We start from the raw sequence: 22712 nt of genomic DNA on the forward strand, positions 1-22712 counted from the left end.
AAAAAAAAAAAAAAAAAAGGGGACACACCAGCATGTACTCTTTGACAGGGGGGGCCAGGAGGGGGGAGGGACAGCAGGTCAGGGGGGTCAAGTGACGGGCTGCGGGGAGCGTGTACGAGGGACTCGGGGACAGGGAAGGGGGTTGTTGTCTTTACATCATAGCAGGACACAGCAGCGGCAAAACCTCTGACGGCTGCCCCCGACAGAGGGAGGCGGAGTGACGGGAGCGAAGTATGCATGCACTTTGATGTTAGGCAGATGGGTCTGTGGAGAGAAGAGAAGGACAAACAGATGGAAATGTGTTAATGGTTCATACAAATACTTGGAAAGCTGGACTAGATAGCTTACTACATCAGTTGCTATAGTTAACTGCAACAAATATGTACTGAAACTTTTTAAACTTCAATACCCAGAAATCTTGTCACTTATCAGTAAATGCAGATTAGTAACATGTTTAACAGACAGGTTGTGATGGATTAACAAACTACAGACATGATGAGTCCAGCTTTCTCTGGACTGAGTGTTCACTCACTGCTGTTGAGGAAACACTTTGTATTTCACATTTCAGTTTTGAGTGCTGACACCAACACCAGAATTTAACTTGAAGAAAAAGGTGTGAACCTATGACATCATTCTCATTCTTATGTTGCATCCTGACTGAGACTAATAAGACTAAATGTTTTCAGGCTAAATCTCTAGCTAGCTAGCTTTAAAGCCCTTTAAAAGGTTCTCAAATTTTCCAAGTCTGTCTTAAAACAATAGTCAGGTACTTGTATGAACATTGAAACAGGTTTTGCTTGTTGTAATTATTCATTCTGTCCATACTGACCATCACTTACACTGAAAGTTCATTATGATGAGATCTCTTAATGTCCAGTATGAACAGGAGGAATGATTACAGCAAGAAAAACATATGTCAGTGTTCATTTGGGCACTTGAGTATTGTTTTTAGCACAGATTTCCAAAATTGTGAACCTATCCTTTGAGCTTAACAGCCAACCAGCCCAAGCATGTGTGCTGGTGAAGGTTGTGATCCAGGACTGTAATTCAGCATATCGCAGTCAAATCTGACTCTTTCTTCCTTTGCTTGAGACTGTAGTGCTGGTCAGAAGTGTTTTCCTCAGGGCTGCCGATGGTGGCCAAAAGCTGCAGTGCACCAGTCTCTGCTGCTACGACAGAAGCACTGAGTGCAATGCTGCTGAGATGATGCAACATCTTGAATTTTATATGAAATGAAAATTACCAGGAATCCTGAGCAAGTTGTCTTTTTATTCATTTACAGCCTCCTGACCTCAAATATCCTCCTTCTTATACATCGCAAAGAAATTCACCTTTCCTTTAGTGAATCTGTATTTTCAACATTCAGTGGGAAGTATTATGTTGACTGTTAGTTAGTTTGAGCAGCACGGTGAGTTAATATTTATGAGGAGCAGCAGCTATACACCAGAGTTCACTTCTACTAATCATCTATGAGCAGTGAGGAACTGTTTTGCTGTAGAGGTCTATTGTACATAAACAAATAACATTCAGCAATCCAAAAATAAGCTGAATGGCTGACTCCAAACACACCAACCAGTGGGAAATGCCGAGGGCGGTGTGGCTTTTACATTTAGGGGTTCCAAACCATCATAACTGTCATTCAACATTAAGACAACTAAAAATGTATACATTTGTTATTCTCATCATTCATTATTTATCAAATTGACATATGCCGGGTTCACAGAATAGGTGTTTATGGTGCATTCTGTGAATGAATCAGAGCGTACTCACTGCTGTTAGCCCACACAACTCACCCTTAGTCTCTTGATGCCGGCGCGGGTTATCTGCTGGCAGTCATAGAGCTCAATGCGATCAAGACTATGGCAGCTCTTCAGGTGCTCCAGTGAGGCGTCTGTGATCAGGGGGCAGTTATCCAGCTCGATCACCTCCAGTCGGTCGTGAGCACAGGGGCCGCTGCCGAGGTGTCTGATGCCGTCGTCTGTGATCAGCTCGCAGTGAGACAAACTCTACAGGAAGACGGTGGTACCAACACAGGCTTCATTACTCGACTGTCAACTGTAAAATGCTACAGGAGCAAAATATGTTTAACTGGAAGGCACACACACTCACCAGAACTTGCAAACGAGGGCAGTAGATAGACAGCTGGATGAGTGTTCCATCTGTGATCTGATGCAAAAGTAAAAAAACAGAAACAAATGTCATAACTGCAGGCACCATATAACAATGAAAGATTGTTTGTGTGGCTCATATTGTTTTACCTGCACACATTCTTCTAAATCCATCTTCTCGAGTTCGTGACAATTCTGCAGAGATACAGTAAACACAAAGAGAATATCTCGTCTACTGTTTATGTATATTTACATTTTTTGGGACTAACAATGCTTGAAATACTTTCCTTTGCAAGATATTTTTGGGAGAAAAATTTCATCTCAACTTAAAATATTTGATTTCAGGTCAGAGAGTCTGGTCTCTATGTGTGTGTGTGTGTGTGTGTGTGTGTGTGTGTGTAAATGCAGCCACAAAGCAGATGCCACACTCACCCTTGCTAATGTAGTGAAGCCCACGTCTGTAAGCTGAGAGCAGCGAGCCACTTCTAATATTCTGAAAGGAGAGAGAGAGAGGAGCAGAGGGTTACACAGTCACTTATAGTCGGGTTGCTCTCTTGCAGAGGGTAGATTGGACTTTAAAGCAAGTGGACCTGCAGTTGTAAGGCCTGAGCCAACTTTACTGCAGAACAGAGCATAACGCTGTCAGACTCACGCTGGACAGTTTTTATTAAAGAGGATCAAAACTCATGCAGCAGAACTGCAGAACTTGGCTGCCAACAGTTTGATCAGAGATTCGGGTGTGTTATGCTAGTAGCGACTATATCCTCGAGCTGCTAGCCTCAAACAGAGATTTGGAGGGGGGCCAAAGAGATCTGGTTAACTCACTTCTTCCTTCCTAACTCCACGCCCCCTAATTTTTTCCTTTCATTTTCAAATTTGTAGTCTCCAGCCTAAGCAGATGCCAAATTAAGTGACATCAATTTATCAGTCTTATTATAAAGCAATCAAATGTGTGATAGAATAACCATTGTTTCTAATCAAGTCTAAGTTTCACCCATCTCAGAGAGATTTCTTAAAGCGTGGTACAACATCAGTCTGCCAGGATCAAGATTGTCAGTCAATTAGGAAATATACTTGAAATCGAGTTAAACATGATGTGCTCAAGTGAAATAACTTCACACCCACATTGGCTGGATAGTTACTTACATCTTAGGACTCCTTTTCAGACTAATTGGCTTGTTTAGGAAGTTGTCCACAGTTGAATACAGAGTAAAAACGGGCGTGTGTAAACTCACCTGAGGCGAGGGCAATTCTGTCCCAGAGCGTGCAGGATGGCGTCTGTGATGTTGGCACAACCCGACACACACAAAGACTGCAGGCGGTGACAACCCCGGCAAATTGTGATGAGGCCTTCATCTGTGATCTGCTGCTCACAGAGAGAGGAAGAGTGATTGTGTGTGGAGGAGGAGGAGGAGGAGGAGGAGGGTCTTTTGAATCCACGTACAATGTGAGATGTGACAACATACCAACTTCTCCTGTGTTCACTGGTTGCTGTGCTTCAACAGCAAATCAATGTCAAGACAATACATATATTCATGTACCACCTCAGCTCTCAGCTAATGAGAGCAACTTCTTTTCCCCTGCATGTATCGCTCAAGAAAAACTCTGTATAGATCAGACAGAGGAGGAACAGGTGAGCGAGGAGAGAGAGAAAGCGAAGCGGAAAAGAGAACGAACAACTGGCACAAGATGAGACGTCGAGTTCCTGAGGTGTGAGATGAGAGGGAGATGTAGAGAGAAAAGAAGAAGATGAGGATGAGGAGGAGGAGGGGGGGGAGAGCATTCAGGTGGTGATGAAGAAGGGGAACTTTAGGAGACAGGTACAACCAGAGTATGTGAGCTGGGATCACAGACTATTGGTTATATGGGCTGGACGGCAAAGTCCTGAGTCCACAACTGCTCTTTGAGGTGAAAAGCACAACATGTATTTTGTGTCCTGTCATCCTCTTCCCCGGAAACTATGACGCAAACAACAGCATTCATGTACTTCAATCTCAAAAAGTACTTCAAGGGATTCAGAGGTTTTATAACAATGTTTACAGAGAGGCATAAGATGATAAAATGTAGATATGAAGCACCACTGAAATATAAAATACAGCTTTTTATTGATCTTGATTCCACTTTCAGCCATATTGAGTGTACTTACTGAGCATGTCTGCAAGTTGAGTGTGACCAGCTCTGGACAGTGAGCCCCGATATGCTTCAGAGCCTCATCTTCTAGCTGTGGAAGAGAAAAGAAGCGGACATTTTTCAGAGTCATCTGAGCTCAACCTACAATCTGACACCTCTCTCTTAGTCCAGGTTATAGGTTAGATTACATTTATGACAAAATACATGTTGTAATTTGTTTTTGTTCTTGAAATTAATGACCTGTGAAACTTTCATGGAAACACATGATTGTCTTTTCACTGTATACTGTTGATATTACAGGATGGTTATCAAAGCTTTTACATTTGCTGTTAACAATGTATTTCCTCTGATACATCCTCTATTGCACAGGAAGTGATACATCTTATGTTTGCGGTAGTAGCAAAAGTGTTTTATCTGAAATGAAAATAAGAGGAACTTGGTAGATAGTTTAAATAGTAATAGTCACTGTGGGGGAACGTACAAGTAAACAATACCAACTTGACTGTTGAGCAATAAGGACAAAGCACCAAAGTCATCTCTGATGGATCCAAAACAAACAGTACTACAAACTAATGTGCTTTCTGATTCATCAAATTGAGTTTTATACTGAATTAAATCATCTGAAAACCCATTATCTTCAAAGCATCAGCGGCACCAATCTGCACCCACAGATAATTTTCAGTATTTAACCATACATACCTGTGTGCAGCCCTTGAGAAAAAGGCCTTTGAGTCCAGGGCAGGAACGAACCAGGGCTTGGATGCCATCCTTGGTGACCTGATCACACCAGGAGATGTTAAGCTGCTCCAGCAGGGGACAGCCCTCACTGAGAGGAGGAAAAAGAGGAAGATAAAGTACCTTTTGTGGTGTGGCATTACTGATGAACAGTAATATATAGTAATATAAAGTCAGCGAGGTATACATCACAACTTCGACCCTACACACCTGAGAGCTTTGAGAGACAGGTTGGTGATTGAGGTACAGGAAGCGAGGTCCAGGTGCTTCAACTTTGGACAGAACTTGCTGAGGCTATTACACGTGCTGCAGAGGAGAAGGACACTGAGCGTTCTGAAGGAAAAATATGATTACGAATCATTGGCAGCCCTGTTACATAAACTATACACATACCTGTCAGTGATCTTGGTGCAGCCGTTCAAACTAAGCAGCTCAATGTTCCTGCAGTTCTGGGAGAAAGTCCTACAAAGAAAAAAAACATTTATGCGATGGCAGTTGAACTTCATTTGCCTGTCTCTCTCTCTCTCTCTTTCCTCAGGGTCATCCTCACCTCAGGGCGCTGTCACCCACACCAAGGCACCCCCGCAGGCTCAGCTTTCTGAGGAATCCCCCACATCGCTTTGAGATGTTCTCCACCACACGTCCCTGCAACAAAACACAATCCACTCAGCCTTCCGCATTTCCTTCTACTTTCCCTTGATTTTAAAATAATGACAGATTAGGGGTGAAATGAAAGGTTGAGAGCAAACATTAATATTACAAGCTCACCTCGATGTCCCTCTGAAAGTCAAAGAGGTCGATTCGTTGCCAGTTGCTGCCATCCAAAGCCAGAACATTCCAGGACTGAGCGCAGAGAGGGAGAAACAGACATTTAGGGGGTCAAGGTTTCTCTCCAAACATACCATGTATACACACACACACAGAACACACACTAAAACATACGCAGTCACACATACATGCATACACACACACACACCTTGTGAACACAGACTCACCCGTGAGACCTGGGCACAGCGACAGAGTGTCACCACATCCAGAAAGGAGAAGATTCTGGAAGACAGACAGGGACGGTTTAGAGACCCTGATCCCCGCTGCCAGAAGCTTCCTCTTTACACTAGACTCTGCCCTCAACCCTGCGTCTGCTTCCACTCACAGCACAGGGGTGTGAGTAAAATCAGCTAATATTGTCTTTGACTGTCAGCACGATGGATGGGTTTACCCTGTTTGCAGGATAGACGTGTTTACTTAAGAGTGGGGTCACGGCGAGGAAGATAAGCAATCTGCTTCTAGAGAACAGAAACTTACTATAAGATCCTTCAATGCAGCAAAAAAAAAAAAACTATGTTAAGGATTGAAGCAGGGATGCAGTGAGTCCCAGCGCAGTCTGCCAGCCTCACAAATCACAGCGTTGCACCTGGCCAAGCAGCACAGAGTCAGCAGCCGCAGCACAGGCAGCTTGGCTGGCAAGGCCGAGGCTTGAGTTATGGCCTTCATTTTCTGTTTGCTCAGGGGCTCTTGAGTTTTCTTTGTTTTTTTTTTTTTTCCTGAAGTCAATTTCAATGTTTTATAGCCTCAAGCATCTGGTTTTAATTACAGTTTTAGCATTGGGGGAGCAGAGTAGGTTGGGGAATGAGGAGAAATTTGCATCCTGGTGGCTGGTTGCCTGGTTGGTCAAGTTGAAATATTTGCTAAAAAGGGCAAGTGAGCATACAGTATATGATTGTGAGACACACAATGTGTGTGTGTGTGTTCGGGGGTCAGGAGAGGGAGGAGGGGGTGGTGCAAGGCTAATTGTGTCTTTGTGTATGATGAGATTAAAGCAGGAGGTGAGTGTTAGGTATGCAACATGCTATTTCTGCTTGCAAAAACCCTGCAGAGATTCTGATTGAAGTGTTTCAAAATGTCACTCACCGTAACAACAGCTCCTTCGGTAACTTCTTATTGATGACTGCCTCGTCACTGTTTGTGAACATCTGAAAAGGATGCAGAAGATAACATTAGTCCTGGCAGCCTGTTTCAACATGGCTGGAGCACCCTCCATCCATTCACTCAAGGACAGCCCCGGCACATATGCAAGGATAAATGATTGTAATCTCATCAGCTGAGATAGATTCAATGTCAAGTCTTGGAAAACACTGAAGGTGACAGAAGATAAAGCAGCGGAGGAATTTGTGTCTTCTAAGCAAAAAACAATAGGATAGGACTTTGTGCTGTCGACTGCAGAGCTCTGATGGCCTCTGCTTTCATGTTATCTTTTGTGCATGCATTTTCTCTCCTTACTTCCTGTGTTTGCACTGTTGACTTTCCACATCAGCAAGTGCTGAGAATGTGCACTGAAATTTGTTACATCTTTTGTGACTCACGAAATAGCTCCCATTTCTGAAAACCAGCTAATGGATTTCCACATAAATAATTGCATGCTGTATGAGTACTAGCCTACAATCCATACAAGGCCTCAGTACACAAAGAGACAATACATTTACACAGAGCTACTTAGATACACAAACAAACAGACATACACCCTCAGTGAAGACTGCAGGGTTCCCATAATTTGTGGGAAATCGTATTCCGCTAGACTGTAAAATACAAGATTTTGAGATTATGATGACTGGCGGCATCCACTCAGTCACAACAATGCAAATGAAGCAACATCTGGCCCAATCCATTTTCCTCCATAGAGTTAGAGAGATAAATCTAAACCAGGGACAGGGTAATTAAGGGGTGGGGACTTTGGTGTGTAAATAAAAAGTGCAGGAAGGCACATGTTATTTACAAGAGGCAAACATCTGTGACAAGATCAACAAGGAATTTGCAAGTTCTTATTTGCACTTCCTTACAGGTACACATAATAAAATAATAATAATAATAATAAAAAAAAATTTAATTTGCACCATACTTTTCATTCATAGCGAAACTCAAAAGTGCTACAGTATTAATAACAGAGCACACAACAACAACAAAAAATAGTAATAAAGAGTTAAGGGAATAGTCCTTTAAAAAAAAAAAAAAAAAAAAAAAAAAAAAGCAAAATCTGTGCTGCCCTCAGATGGTTAGGAACGATGTTCTACAAATATGGTGCAGCAGAGCTGGAGGCTCGATCCTCCATGGTGCGGAACTTAGTACAGGGGTCCTAGTGGAGGAGCAAGCTGCTGGCAGATCTGAGGATGCAGGTGAAGGTTTGTAGTATGATCAGTTCCTGTAGCTAGGGAGGTGTATGTCCGTTGATGGATTTGTATGCGAGTAGCAGGACTTTGTAGTCAATCCTGAAGAAGATAAGGAGCCAGTGCAATGAAAACAGAATCAGTGTTATATGTTCATGTTTTTGCACTTCTCAGGATCCTGGCAGCGCTGTTCTGAATGTACTGGAGCTTCTGGATGCTCCTGCCAAGGATCCCTGTGAAGAGCTGCATTGCAGTAGTCCAGTCTTGAGGAGATAAAGGCATGGACAAGTTTCTCTGCATCTAACAGGGTTAGAGAGGGGAAGAGATGTCTTATATGGTAATAAAAGGCAGCTGAGGGTCAAACCTAACACCTAGGTTAGTGACTGAGGAGAAAAGGGGGATGTCCTGGCCCTCAAAAGGTGAGATTAAGTATGGGGGATGACTGAATCTCGTGTGGAGTGCCAATAAGGAGAGCTTGCTGCTGTTAAACTGGAGGAAATTTGTGCTTGTCTAAGCCTTTATCTCCTTAAGACAGGCGCTGAAGTGTGACATGGCTGCAAGAAGGGCTTGAGGCAGTTTTGATGTAAAGCTGGGTATCATCAGCATAGCAATGAAAAGACATCCCCTGTCTGCTGATGACATGTTCAAGGGGGAGCATTTAGAGGGTAAACAGGATGGGGCTGAGGAACGACCCTTGCAGAACACCACTGGTAACAGGGAGCGATCTAGACCTGCATCCTTCCAGTGAGACATACTCGGTTCTACCCGAAAAGGTAGGACTGAAACCACTTAAGTGAAGAGTCTGACAGTCCAATGGTGGTGTGGAGGTGCTCTAAGAGGATAGTGTCAAATGCAGCTCTCAGGTCAAGGAGAATCAGGAGAGAGTGGGACCCTGCATCAGCTGCCATCAGCAGGTCATTCACAATCCTCAGCAGAGCTGTTTCAGTGCTGTGTGCTGAATGAAAACCTGACTGATTTTTTTTCAAATAGGTTATTAAGGTGGTCCTGACACTCAGAAGCAACCACTTTCTCCAACACATTGGACAAGAAAGGGAGGTTGGAGATAGGTCTGTAGCTGGCAAGAGCTTCTAGGTCCTGGGTGGGCTTCTTGAAGAGGGGGCGGATGACGGCAACCTTGAGGGCAGATTGAACACTACCAGTTTGAAGGGAGAGGTTAACAGTTTGGGTGATCTGGGGGCTGAGAACGGGGGATGTATGATTTGAGGAGAGCTGTGGGAATTGGGTCCAGGGCACAAGTACAGGGTTTCATCTTCCTGAGGATTTCATCAATGTGGCTCTATCCGACGCCAGTAAAATAGAGTAGAGATGGCAAGTTCCCAGACAGAGGGTCGATGACAGGAGGAGGCAGAGAGGAAGAGCTGGACATCAGAGAGTGAATGTTGTTGACCTTGGCTCTGAAAAAGTCAATGGAGCTGTTACATTGCTCTTCTGTAGCCTCAATTGGGGAAGATGATTGTGGCTTAAGGAGATGATTTATTGTGGAAAAAAGCTACACAGATATACACATACACACTGTATATGAACATCCACCCATGATCCAAAAATAAATGAAATGTGTTTATATAAAAAAGAATAATAGATCCTAATGGAGTATACTGAGTGCTGTTTTGATTATGAAGTGTATATCCTAAAACAACATTCACAATAGCTTCAGATTTTTTTGGGACTTACATTCTTAAGCAAAATCTATTCATCAGTTCACAAAAACAAACTGACAGGACTGCCTGTTGAAATGAATGACTGGACCTTTAAAAGTCTAGTCAGCTCTAGGTCAAAGCCTCTCTATGTCTCTCTGATAAACATACAAACTCCACACACACATATACACAAAAAAAAAAAAAAAAAAAAAAATCAGACTATGGTCACTTTTGGGGACATTACATAATCGTACATTCATTTCCTGGAGACTTACCCTAACCATAACCGCTACATGCCTTACCCTAACCCTTACCCTAACCTTAACCACTGACCTGAAAAATCAGCTTTTTCCCCTCGATTGGGGACACGCCTTTTGTCCACAATTGGACAAAATGTCCCCACTTAACTGGTCCTAAGTCTGAAATTTGTCCCCAGAAGTACCCTATGACAGACCACACATACACAGCTGTCTATTCAGGGGCTGCAGACATGTAAAATTTTGAGGGAGTAAGAAGGGAAAGACATTTCCCCGTTTGGATTTGGGGAAAATTGACTCTGACAGCTCGCCCTCCACAGCGCTACTTTCTAGCCAAATAATCCAGGGCCATTTCCAAAAGACCAGATGCTCATGGTCAACGGGCATACACTGTTCCCTTTTGTAATCTAACATAAAATGAACCTGATGCTGCATGAATGTGAGCATTATGTTTTCTCCACTGGTCAGCTATAGTCAGTGAAGCAGGCCTGGCAGGATGTAAAAAGCTGGGTGAGCTGTAACCTCCAGCTAGTGATCATTGTACAGCAAAACAAAAAGTAGTCATATTTTTAGAAAAAAACATTTATTGATGTTGTTTTCTTAAAAAGACCCCAATTTTGATTAGTTTGACACTTTTAACAGATGTACACTGAAGCTTGATGTTAATCAGTGTCTAAACCAGGACTAATATTTATCTTTTCTTCCATTACACCCTAATGTAGTTAAGGACAACTGATTTGTAATATGAGTAGGAGATAAGGTGTCAGCAATAAACTGATTGTTTCGTTTCCCACAGTTTAAACGGCTTCTGCAGCCTTTACACCAGCACATCCAATTTCATTTAATGTAGTGGTGATGTCACTCACAATACAGTTATTATTGACATATTCCCTTTAAATGGGAAATGAAATTTTGTGGCATTATGCCCATCTACTTTTCAGACTGCTGTAGTCTTTTGTTAAGGGCTGGTGTACAACAGATCACTATGTACCGCAGAGCAGTGAAGGAAGACAGAATAAACATCCGGTCAGGCCTTTCAAAGTAAAACTCTAATTATCAGATGAGGTTTGACCACTTGGAGTTTTTGTCTACAGTTACAGTTCTTTGGTCTCAGGCTTCTTAGAGCCCTCAACCTCTTATGTATCAGTACTCAATATTTCAAGTCATTTGGTATTTTTTTAACATCTGACTAGGAACAACAGGTGATAATTAGACTCAAGGACTAACTCTGACTCAGCTTTTCATGGCTTTTAGTTTATCAACAATTGCAATAAGCCAATAGGCTGTATTTTAGTTTTATTGTATTGCATAGATTAAGTGCACTTTTCCATCAATATCTGATGATTTCCCTAACAAATAAACTAAGACACTACTTATTATCATTTGTATGACATTTTCAAGATCCCATCGAGATCAGTTTAAAATAATAAAAACATGAAATAAACCCATATTGTAATATTAACTGAGTAGGTCTGATCAAAATTACATTTTTGACGTAATAATGGACCTATTTATTTAAGAAGCTATGTTGTGAAGAGGGCTGTACCTTTGTAAACCTATATGAAATATGAAAATATACACACAAGAATCCAATATCAAATAAAACATCTATTAGATAAGTTGGAAGGATGGTTGCTGTAGTGATCATTCCTGTTTATACCAATGACTGCAACCAAGCGGGTAGCCCCGGGTCTGAAAAGTGAAGCCAATGCAGAAGTGCCTTAAACCTGCATTCTCTCTAATGGCCAGCAGGGGCGACTCCACTAGTTGCAAAAACAAGTCCGATTGTACAGTAAGTCTATGAGATAATGACCCTACTTCTCACTTGATTTGTTACCTCAGTAAACACTTTCTTAATGAGTTTCTGATCTCCATCGCAAGTGTCAAGTCTTCTTCAATACAGCATAATGTTCATTTTATAAATTTTAGTCCCATTTAGAGTAAAATAGACGAGGCATGCACGATATGCTTTAGGGTGTGTCTACCTTGTGATCGACAAGTCACGTTATGTTTGAATCAGTGTATTATCACCTGAAAGTATGAATCATCTTTCTGTTAGCTTAGAATGAACCCTTTATATCTACATAGGGAGGAGGTCCCCTTCCACGAAGGCCGCCATGTTTCTACAGTAACCCAGAATGGACAAACCAAACACTAGCTCTAGAAAGGGACTTTTGCATTGTTCACTATCTGCAACCTCAACACTAGATGCCACTAAATCTTACACACTGCACCTTTAACCATAACCTATAAATGCACTGTGCTAACCAAATTAGCAACTAGCATTAGGGTCAGCTCCACCCTCTCATCCAAATATGGTCACTTCTGGCTCCAAACACCCAAGATGTCGCCAAACTCAAGGCTTCAAAATGGAAGTCCATAAAGCCCCCAGGAAGAGTGCTGGGCTTTAAAGCCAGCTTAACATAGTGGCCAAACTGTGAAATTACAAATTCTGTGACTAACAGGGGCACAAAAAGCATTTTTACTGCACACAATCATGGGAAAGGGAGCAGCTGTAAAATGGTAGATAAATTCTTTTATACGTCACAACCCCCGCAAAATGCCTCGTTTCACTAACAGAATTTGATCTATTTGGTCTGATAACGTTTAGAAAGTCTAATGGAACCCTCATTCAAGTTAGCCAGAGGGCTAAACCGAATTTAGCAGTATGTTTTCATCTGAGCAATTTCTTTACAGTGGGAAGTGGCTTTTTTGGCTTCATGCACCACTGAGCAACTTTCATAGGAATGAACGGTGCCCCGCCTCAGACACTGTGTCCAGCTCTCTTTATACATCCATGAGTCCACAGACCAATGGGAGACGTCACAGTAGCCACGCCCATTACTTCATTTATTTACTTTTTTTTTTTTTAACAGTCTATAACTACAACGTATTTCTCTACAACAGGAGCCCACCTTTGTGTAACCATTGTGTAACCACAATGTACAAGTGTTTACTTTTACTTTGAAGGCATGGTCGCACCACTTCCGGGTTTCCTCCTGTTTTCACCTCGGCGAACTTATCGCAGCGGCTCCACCGCAGCTGTTGGGCCATAAGGTAACGGCCTGAATCTTCTGAGTCGTCAGCTGTTGCACCGTTAAAAATAAATAAAACCACACACACAAATCCCACACTAGCTGGGGATTAAACATACACCAAGTACTCAGGCTACACAGGCCAATGTCACCGGCCACATAGTTAATATTTGTGTTCCACGTTTTTCACCAAAATATTCAGCGACGCTTGCGTGGCTGCGACACAAAGTTTATGGTAAATGTCACAAGACAACAACGCCGTAGCCTCTGTATGTGCGTACAGGTGGCCCTTCTGCGATCAGTACAGCTCATGATGTGTGTTACACTGGAACAGCTGGGGCCTATTTGTTGTTAGTTCAATGCTAATACGGGGGTGCATGTAGCAGTCACAACCCGAGGCCCCCACAACCGCAGCGGCCACGGATATGCACAACAATCCAGCTCGTCAGACAACCCAACAAAAGTCGTATAAAATCACACACACCCACTATAGAAAAGGTAATTATAACATGACTTTACACTCTTGGTAAACAGAAGTCAACAAATGCCTCTTTATGAATAATATGTTAATGCGTTTCGGGGCTGTCGGCGTGCTCCATGTAGCCTCATTGTCTTTGTTTTGACGGCGCAAAGCGAAACATTTGTGGACCTTTAATAATAAAAGAAACAACCAAATTTACTCATGAACACCGCGACAGGCTTAAAGTGGAAAACGCCGACTTGTGTCCTCAACGAAATGACATGTCAGGCCTAGCTGTATGTTGTTGTTGTTCGGACAAAACAACAGCGTTTGACCTAATCCCAAACACTGACTGCGGAAGCTGCATCAATAGCTGCTTCACCATAAGCGCAATTTTACACTAAATACAGCGACAGTTATCATGCAGGCCCGTATCCTCGTGTTGAATGTGTGTCAATAGCTGTCAGTTAATTTACATGCTCAAAACTCACCTCAAACCGGCTCCGCGAAACACCGTTTACCTCCTTCCCCATGTCGGACGCTGGTTACCGACTCAGTGAACTCGGTGTAGGCGCAGGGAAATGCAGAAACGGGCCCTCTTCCTGCCGATTCCCCTCCACGACTATCATGCTACCGTCCTCTCGGTAGCTCCTATGAGTGCGATGTCGTTGTTTTTCGGCCTGTAACACAAACGACAAGACCTCTTGTTTCTGGTAAAATAATGGGCTACAGGCAGCGACAGCCGCAGCAGCAAATAAGCCTTATCTGCTCGGTTCGCCCTCACAGGTCTCCTCCCCCCCTTATAAAGCTTTCCATCCATCCATCCACACAATAGCCCGGCAGGAACAGGACCTGGCAGACTAACTGCGCCTACATCACTTAGGAATAATAAATAAAACTAAATTATGAGGCGTGCGTTGCCCAAACACAAACAAACTACTGTCTCACCTATAGGCTACTTGTTGTCTGTCCCTTTAACCAAAGCTCGCAGCACAAGCTCAGGAGCAAAGATAAATAAAGTGGGGTGTCAACCTTTTTTTGACAGCCTACAGCACTGCAACAGGAGTCAGAACTAGATATAACATTTATTTTAAGTCGTTTTATTCCAGGTGATGCTAGATTTAACACCAGACAAAGCAAAGGGATACCAATTAGGGTATGTGAGACTACATATAGTTGTGCTTTTCCCATGTAGCCTACCTAAAATAACAATTAAGAGCAAGTTTAATGTGTATTTTCCACTTAAAGGACCTGCCACTGAACTGTGGGCCAAAGTGTTCATAATTTTGTCACAGTAAGATCTATATAGCTACTATACCAAGCATATAAACAGACTGTTTGGCGACTCATGACGCATGTATAACTTAATTGATCATTAACTCCATGCTATTGCATTTATTTTCCTCAGACCGACATTGTAACTGTTATGATTACAGCAAGGAAACGCACTTCCTCATTTCGCATCGGCCACGCCCCGCCGTGACAGCGCAGCTAATCAGCATCCAGGGCTGCAGCGCGTCATATCACGTCATCACGGTGGTGAACACACGCTTGACAACAATTCTGAGTCAACTGTATAATTATATTGAATTTGGTCCACACTATGGAATCCCTTTTTCACCAGAGGATTTCTCAGTTGTTTTTGATGCTGTCCCCTCAGGTATTATTTCACCTTTTAAAGGTTTTAAGGGAAATAGCAATCACCCAATACTGTTAGATACAACTGAAACAACTGTTGGGAAAACTTGTTTTTCATGGCAAATTAAGAATAAAAATTAGACAATCCGTCATCTTTTTCAACAAGACATCATAAGTTCACCCTCTGCCTTATTATATTGGTCCACATTCGTTGGAGATATTTGATGGGAACGAATATAAGTTTGTTTTGTTTTTTTTTACTAACAAAGTCAAAGTGATATCTTTTAAAATGTTTTACAGGTTTTATCCAACTAATCATTATTTGCAGAAAATCAAGAAAAACATTGATGCACCTTTTGTGGGGAGCTCAGAGAAACACTTCAACATTTATATCGGTCTTGCCCACATATAAAACAATAGTGGAGTAAATTGTCACGATTTATTGCTGATCATTTCTACCCTCACATTTTATTACTCTGGAAAAAAGTATTGTTTGTTTACATATGACAGGAATCTCTGCTTGCAGTTCTATTTAATTAATTTGTTTATTATTTCTGACCAAATTTTATATTCACAAATCAAAAAGCCAAAGTTTTCAGAGCTGATTGTCCAAATCAAACAATTCATTTCTTCAATATCTGAATGTACAAACAAAAAAAGCTGTACAACCACTGTAAGCTTTACAAGACATTTATTTAACTATTTCTTTTTATCATTATTACAACCAGGTGTGTTTGTAGACACAAGTTATTTAGGGTGCTGTAAACTTGTTGTATAGCCTACTTGTTTCAATAAAGCTGTTTGTTAAAAAAAAGAAAAGAAAAAGAGAGAGACAACAGTTCAAAGTTGCCTGGAGTGCCATCATAAAATGTGACTTTTTTATTCTCTATTGTGCTTGGAAGAGTGTGAAATAAAACTATACATGTATAAAATTAAACTGGATTGAAAATTCAAATGAGACATCAAAGCAGAGCTCGCCTTCTGGGAAGTCTGATGTGTTTTTCAAATGCTTTTTGGATGATAACCGATTGCATAATTACCACTGCATGTGAAATGATGCCGTCTATAGAAGATAAATGTTGAGTTAGAAAATCTATGTGAACATTGCAATATCAACTAGTGTGTTGTCAACCTATTTAATAATATGCTTTTTAATCAGTCATTAAGATGAATTTCCTGCAGCAGTTAATTTCAGTACATACTGTATGTAAAAATGGCACAGATGGCTTTTTGTCTTTGTAATATATGGCTCAGTTGAAACTACACAAATGCATTGCCAAAGGAACAGATATGAGAACTTTAATCACATATGATTTGAACCCAAGTTTGACTTCAATCACCATTGTATTAGCTTGAGACTTGACTCTCTGTGTTGAGTATTTTGGGCTGACCTGCAGGGGTTAAAACCCACTAACTGGGTCGGAAGATAAATTTAAGGGCTCACACACAAAAATATAACTTCTGTAACACAAAATCTTCTAATGTTTGCTTTTTCTTGTAAAGTATTGTATACTGTTACCTCTGCAGGCCTCTGAAATAAAACATTTGAGAATGAAAAGCCACTCTCTGGTTGAACTGCTTGCAACTCATGTCCGCACACAGAGTAAAACTTGTAATGAGAGATCAAAAGTAAATATTTATTTGTTCTAAGGGTTACAAGCCGAACAGGTTGGGACATAAAGAAGGAAGCACTTCACCATGACTATTAAAAAAGCAGGGCATTTGATGCCTGCACTAAATCTAAGATTTAGTTGGATAGCACTTGTGTGTTTGTGTGTGTGAGAATATTCTGATCAAAAGCTTCTAACATCAACTCAGAGCTTTGTTGGCTGGCTGTTGTGTTTTACTTTGTGTGCACATATGTGTGCAGCTCATGCGTGTTTTAATTCATGTTAAGTTTAAAATTAAAATGGTTTTTCTTCTTTTAAATTTAATATTCTAATGTTTGTTCTATTGGTGCTCTGTCTGACTTTACTATTTTCTACCAGACCAAAGACATGACTTGTGTCTCAAGATATGAGACTGACTTAAGAGCAGTTTTTGTCTTAGGACATGCAGTCATGTGTGCAATAACAAATCAGTAGCCTCCAACATCAGTAAAAAAATGCCTCCTTTAATGCTTACATGTCTAAATTTAATTCACCATGATCCTGATACTTCCTGTGAGAGCATTCATGTGTGTTCATTGTCCGTGTCAAATGAATTAGTTGAAATTCCGTTCATACTTGACTAATTAAAACAATATTTTACTTGTACAGACTGGTGCATCAGTATGAACATTTTTGCGTCGCTAGCGCGCCAGCACGAGCACAGTAGGCGGGCCATCTGTTGTGATAGGCCGTTGCTAAGATACGTCCGAGATTGACAGTGTTCCGGCTTCCGGTACATTCCGCTGTGCGCAGAAGCTGCTGGTCACAGGAGCCACAATGGCGTTTGTAGTCTCCTTCAGACAGGGCTGTGGATGTTATTAAATCCACTAGCATCGCCCTAAATATAGGCCTGGTTGACTCCCAGAGCCATTGATAATAAACTGGAACATCTACTGCACACGAAAAAACTATGATTTCTAATCAATATTGAATTGATAGGGGATAAAACTTACATTAAAGGGAACATGTAAACAGTACCAACCTGGTCAAGTTTTCATTTTGTTCGAGAAACGAGCGTCTTTTAATGAAGACGTTTGCTTGTTTCTGAATGCTAAGACCGTAAATCTGTGGAATAAAAACACCTTTACTTAACTTGGCACCGGACAAGGACAGCTTTCACAAAGGGACTTTTTTCTTTTTTACGAGTCGGCTCGCTAGCTGCCGAGCGTTAGCTAGCGGTGCTAGCTAAAATTGAGACGGAGACGACACCACAATGCTCCGTTCTTTGGTTGGGATCTTTTTTATTCACTGACTTATTCAAAGTAAATACTTCACAGCACTGGAAAACCAACTTGGCATTTTTCCTGCTTTGACGAGCTATGTTGGAGATCTTAATGGAATGAATCGGCGTTGAGGAGGACTGGACGTGAGCGGCCTGGTGTGTTTATTTTGTGTAACGTTATTTTCGTCCCCTGTTTCTGCTTAGTAACACTTCAGTATTGGCTTTTGGAGTAGCAACTGTTCTCCCGTGAATGAATTGCCTGCAGCACCGAGGCCCAGTCGCAGGAGAGGTACCGACGCCGGCGTGAGGGATGCCTGGGTCGGACCGACACCATGGGACCAAGAGGAAGCCGGAATCTAGCATCAGCGGTGTGCCACACCAGACCCAGGCCCCGTCTCATACTTCTGCGGGAGACATGACGAGTAAAGACGGCAAGTTAAAACCTTCAATGTCCTCTTCCGCCACCAAACGCAAACGACATAAATCAACCAAACATAATCGGGAATCCTCGGCGGTACCGGGACCCGAAGATGTTACCCACGGTGATACTGCGCCTCCTGGTGTCAACACGGTGAAGCCTCTGGTGGAGTACGACGATATCAGCTCCGACTCGGACACTTTCTCGGACCCACCGTCCTCCAGGCCCTCTGAGAGGGGGGGCGGGGACCGACTCGAGCCATCTCCAGACTACGATAGGGACGATATCGGCAGAGCAGCTGACGGTAGAGAGAACAAGGGGCATAGACACTCCCGAAAAAAGTCCAAGGACCCCAACAAAGTTAGAGAATCTGGCAATGGGGAACGTGGTTACAAGAAAAAGAGCAGCAAAGACCGTGAGAAAGGGACTTCTGGAAAGAGCAAGGAGAAGGCTGCCTCATCATCAAGCTCCTCATCCAAACGCCAGGTCCAGCCAGAAGGTGACTCTAAACGCGGGGAGCTGATGCTCTCCTCCCAGGTACAACCTGCAGCCAGTGTAGGTAGCACTACTTCCTCCACATCCTCATCTCGCAGCAAGGAGAGCAGTCGCTCAGGGAAGTCTCGCAAAGACAGGCAGCAGAGGAGAGAAGGTCGAGGGGAAAGCAGCCGCAGCTCCTCCCAGAGGAGCCGGACAGACAGGAGCCACCGCAAGTCCTCCAAGAGCCTCAAGTCAAGCCCCAAGGGCAAGTCTTCAAGTAGGGGAAGTCCTCGCAGGAAGGGCACTAGCTCTGCTCTGTCGCCCAGTCCCAGAAGAGGGGCTGGCAGCGAGAGTCCACTGGGCAGTGGGTATGGCCAGCAGGGGGATGACAGCTACAGCAGGCGCAGGGCGGCCCAGCAGAGCCCAAGTCCTTATGGGGATATGTCTCGCCGCAGCAGGCAGAGATCAGACAGCCCTCATGGCAGCAGACATAGGTCCTCCAGCTTCGAGAGAGACAGCAGCCCCTACTCACGGAGACGCTCCATCAGCCCCTATGGTAACCGCAGGTCCTCCAGCACCAGCCCCATGTCCAGGTGAGTATATGCTGCAAGGCAACTACAAAATCATGTTCTGAGAAGCTACAAAGCTTATACTCACACTCAGACACACATGTTTATAGGGAAGGTGTAGAATAGCAAAAAATATGTTGAGTGCATAGAATAGAAGAGTAATTTACCTTGTCAAGCCATATCTGGTAGTATTTTTTTGCTTTGTCCTGACATACATCTTGACTTATTATCCAGGGTACTACATATCGAGTTGTTAATTTAAACAGACACCAGCAACCTGCATTATGTAAAGTATAAAGTCAGACAGGCCTGTCAAACCTGAAGAGCCCTTCTCCCTTCAGCAAACTGTCAGTGATTTAGCCTAAAGGAAGCCAGCTGTAAGAGTTATGATATAGATGGTTCTTAATGTTGAAGTTTCCACCTGCATAGTTTACACAAAGGCTGGAGAGTGAGAAAATAAAAAAAATGGGGTAAGGTGTCAAGACAGGCATGCATTCAGCCATTTTATTTTTGCAGTGCAAGATGTCAGTAGACATTGAGCTGTGGTTATGTCGGAGAGGTCTGGACACAGCGGGCCCGGTTTTTACCTCTTAAATAATTATCAGAGACTTTTGTGTTGTTGATTAACATTTGAGTCATAAAGTAGATACAAGGTCTCCTCAAAGGCACATACAAGGCAGCTGAGCGCTTAAAATTGTTTTAAAGATATTTCCAAACTCTTCAAAGGCTCTTCCATCCTACATGAACCAAAAATAATCCTCCTGCTTTCCTGAAAAATCATAATATAATAAAATGGAGTCTACAAAGTGTTCTTTCATCCAAACAAGAGTGGGGAAACCCAGAGTGACCTATTTACTCGCTCATTTAGTAGACGCATTATCAAAGTGGATGGTATATATTTATGTCTACGGTTTAATATTTCTCCCACATCATACAAAAAAAAAGCCATAGTTTCCAGATGACACCTTTTTGAGGTGAAAGAACAGAGCGGCGCTGTGAGAGTTAAACGTTTCAGTGTGAGGCGGACAGACAGATGATTGATTGTACCAGCAGGATAATGGAGTCTTGAGATGTTTGGAAATGTCTTCCAAATTTCAGTTGCTTATATTTGGGACTGAAATGGAGTCAAAGCAAAAGTCTCAAAAAGGTTTTATAGCTTCATTTAACTATCAAGTTTTAGACTCAGTCTGTCTCTTTCGAGGGCAAGAGTTGTTTTAGTGTTGGCGTACTTATATCTATATGAACATTATTTTCCAAATCAAAAGGCCCACTTGGTTTTGTTTTTAGTTTGATGTGATCAAGACAGAACTGTTATATCTTCTGGTGGAAGAGGTTGTTTTGGCTCGCTACCCACTCAGTTCACTTTTTAAACATCTTCAAAAAGCACCTAAAATACTGCATCGTATTCTCTGACTTCAGGATGCAGTAGAAAATAAAATGTTTCTGACATTCTTTTTTTGTTTTTTTTAGACGCTCAGGCCGCTCCAGGAGTCGCTCCCCTCTGCTCTACTCCTCCTCTCGTCGCTCTTCCTCTCGTTCCCGTAGCAAGAGGCATACTTCCTCTGCTGGGGCAGGGGGTGGCTCCCACAGCAGCCGACCAACCAGCCCCTCCCGCCTACCGCTGAACTCCAGTCTGGGAGCAGAGCTGAGCCGCAGAAAGAAGGAGCGCCAGGCAGCTGAGGCAGCTGCTCGTGCCAGCGGCGGCGCTTCCCCCGCTCTATTGGGACGCAAAACAACAGGTTCCTCCACCTCTTCACGGCCGGCTAAAGCTGATGCTTCACAGTCTGAAAGAGACTCGGCGACAGCAGCTGAAACTCAGCCCCCTCCGCCTGCGCAGTTATCACAGGACGCTCCCGGCAGTGAAGATCAGGTTACTGCACCTTTACCTTCCTCTTCCACCTCTTCTCCAGCACCTCCTCCTCCTCAGCCCTCTCCTCCTGTGCCACCCGCTCCAGCCACCCTGGTTCCACCGCCGCCACCTCAGGCAGAAACAAATATTCAGCCTCCTGCACCCTCAGCCACATCCCAGGCCAAGTCGCCAGCTCCGCTTCCTACACGCAGCCCCGTCCGACAGACCACGCTCCACAAGACGTCGACTCTGCCTCCCTTGCCTTTACCACCCCTATTGCTGGGAAACGCTCAGGACAGGTGAGGATCCCCAAACATGGACAAACCTATAGGAAACTTCTAACTGGTCTGATACATTAATACACCACTCAAGTCATAACCTTTTTATATTTTAAATGCATTCAACACACGGTTTATTTGTGGGCGGGCAACCTTTTTACTTTCCTGCAACTGTAAATGCATCAGCCTCAGTATTGACCTGCCTTTGGTTCAGTTAGGTCCCACTCAAGAGGGATGACAGTGTATCACACATTTCCATATGGGAGTTAATGTTGTCTGTTGTCTGTTTATATTCTGTGATTTGCTCCAGTGTCCCTTGGGGCTTGCTGTACCCCCAGTTCCTGTATGGCAAGCCCCTATGGACAACATTACTAAAGACAGAGTAAAAAGCACTGATAATGTTGAAGGCAGTTTGAATAAGTTTGTTTACATGAGTTTTATCTGTCTACTAAACTGATTATAGATTATCACTCGTACAAATCTCTTGTTAAGTCATGCTCCAAAGCTCACACTCCTCTCAATCGCTCTCCTTGCACGCTTTCTCTGTGCGCCTGTTGTTTCATTAACGATGAGCTGGGCAAAAATACGGTTATTGGGTGTACACAATCAAAAAGTATACCTTCAGAGTGAAAATTGAATGGCTGATTTTCTTCTGTCTTGTCAATAAATGCCACTTTTTTTTTTCCTAACACTCTGTATTTTTGCACCATCAGTCCAAAGAAGTCCACCCATCCTCAGAGGCCTCCCAGGAAAGAGAAGGAAGTTCGCAGCCGGCCATCACTCATCGATCTCCCTCTACCGCCCACCCTGCACGGAGTTGACTCCTCACCCCCACAGTCACCTATCCGCCAGGCTCCACCGCTACCCCAGCCAACCCTTAAGAAGAGACCAAAGTAAGCTTCTTTCATTACTCACCCGCTTCCAATCTTTATTTTCTTAATCCCATTGTGAAGGCTTTTACACACCGGGGATGTGACAAATAATAATAAATATTTTGCATCAAAACTATTCATTGTGGCAGTGATACGAATTTGTGACAGAAACATGAATTTGTGATAGCTTATTCTT

At 42.9% G+C, this 22712-nt stretch overlaps 2 protein-coding genes across 5 annotated transcripts in view; one reads left to right on the top strand and one right to left on the bottom strand.

Moving 5' to 3' along the window:
* fbxl20 (F-box and leucine-rich repeat protein 20) lies at window positions 1-18639 on the bottom strand. Of its 2 annotated transcripts, none has more exons than XM_044332230.1 (16): window positions 18595-18639; window positions 14036-14224; window positions 6885-6946; window positions 5969-6023; window positions 5742-5816; window positions 5524-5618; window positions 5367-5435; window positions 5184-5279; window positions 4938-5064; window positions 4255-4329; window positions 3344-3474; window positions 2541-2601; window positions 2259-2303; window positions 2110-2166; window positions 1794-2006; window positions 1-264 (listed from the first exon to the last, which is right to left on the bottom strand). In XM_044332230.1, the coding sequence occupies exons 2-16, from the start codon at window positions 14075-14077 to the stop codon at window positions 157-159; spliced, it is 1311 nt and encodes a 436-aa protein (XP_044188165.1). In that variant the 5' UTR covers window positions 14078-14224; window positions 18595-18639; the 3' UTR covers window positions 1-156. The 2 variants fall into 2 exon arrangements, with proteins under 2 accessions (XP_044188165.1, XP_044188164.1); XM_044332229.1 differs by lacking the exon at window positions 18595-18639 and adding an exon at window positions 14493-17089.
* The window catches only part of cdk12 (cyclin-dependent kinase 12), a 16325-nt gene continuing 11203 nt past the window's right edge, over window positions 17591-22712 (top strand). For 2 of the 3 annotated variants that reach the window (XR_006398628.1, XM_044332228.1), the window contains exons 1-3: window positions 17591-19541; window positions 20988-21665; window positions 22358-22537. Coding sequence is in view for 2 of the 3 variants with exons in the window: in XM_044332228.1 (XP_044188163.1) it covers window positions 18364-19541; window positions 20988-21665; window positions 22358-22537 (2036 nt within the window). In the remaining variant the exon portion in view is untranslated. The remainder of the gene's footprint in view (window positions 19542-20987; window positions 21666-22357; window positions 22538-22712) is intronic. The other variant, XM_044332227.1, reaches the window with a different exon arrangement.

Source organism: Thunnus albacares, chromosome 17 (assembly GCF_914725855.1).
Source record: "Thunnus albacares chromosome 17, fThuAlb1.1, whole genome shotgun sequence".
Taxonomy (NCBI): Eukaryota; Metazoa; Chordata; class Actinopteri; order Scombriformes; family Scombridae; genus Thunnus; species Thunnus albacares.

Excerpts from the sequence above, each read along its gene's own strand:
- fbxl20 (XM_044332230.1), bottom strand. The coding sequence starts at position 14,077 with ATGGGGAAGGAGGTAAACGGTGTTTCGCGGAGCCGGTTTGAG. Across the intron at positions 5,436-5,523 it reads GTGGGTGACAGCGCCCTGAG|GACTTTCTCCCAGAACTGCA; the intron begins GTGAGGATGACC and ends TTTTCTTTGTAG. Across the intron at positions 2,602-3,343 it reads CAGAATTGCCCTCGCCTCAG|AATATTAGAAGTGGCTCGCT; the intron begins GTGAGTTTACAC and ends CTCTCCTTTCAG.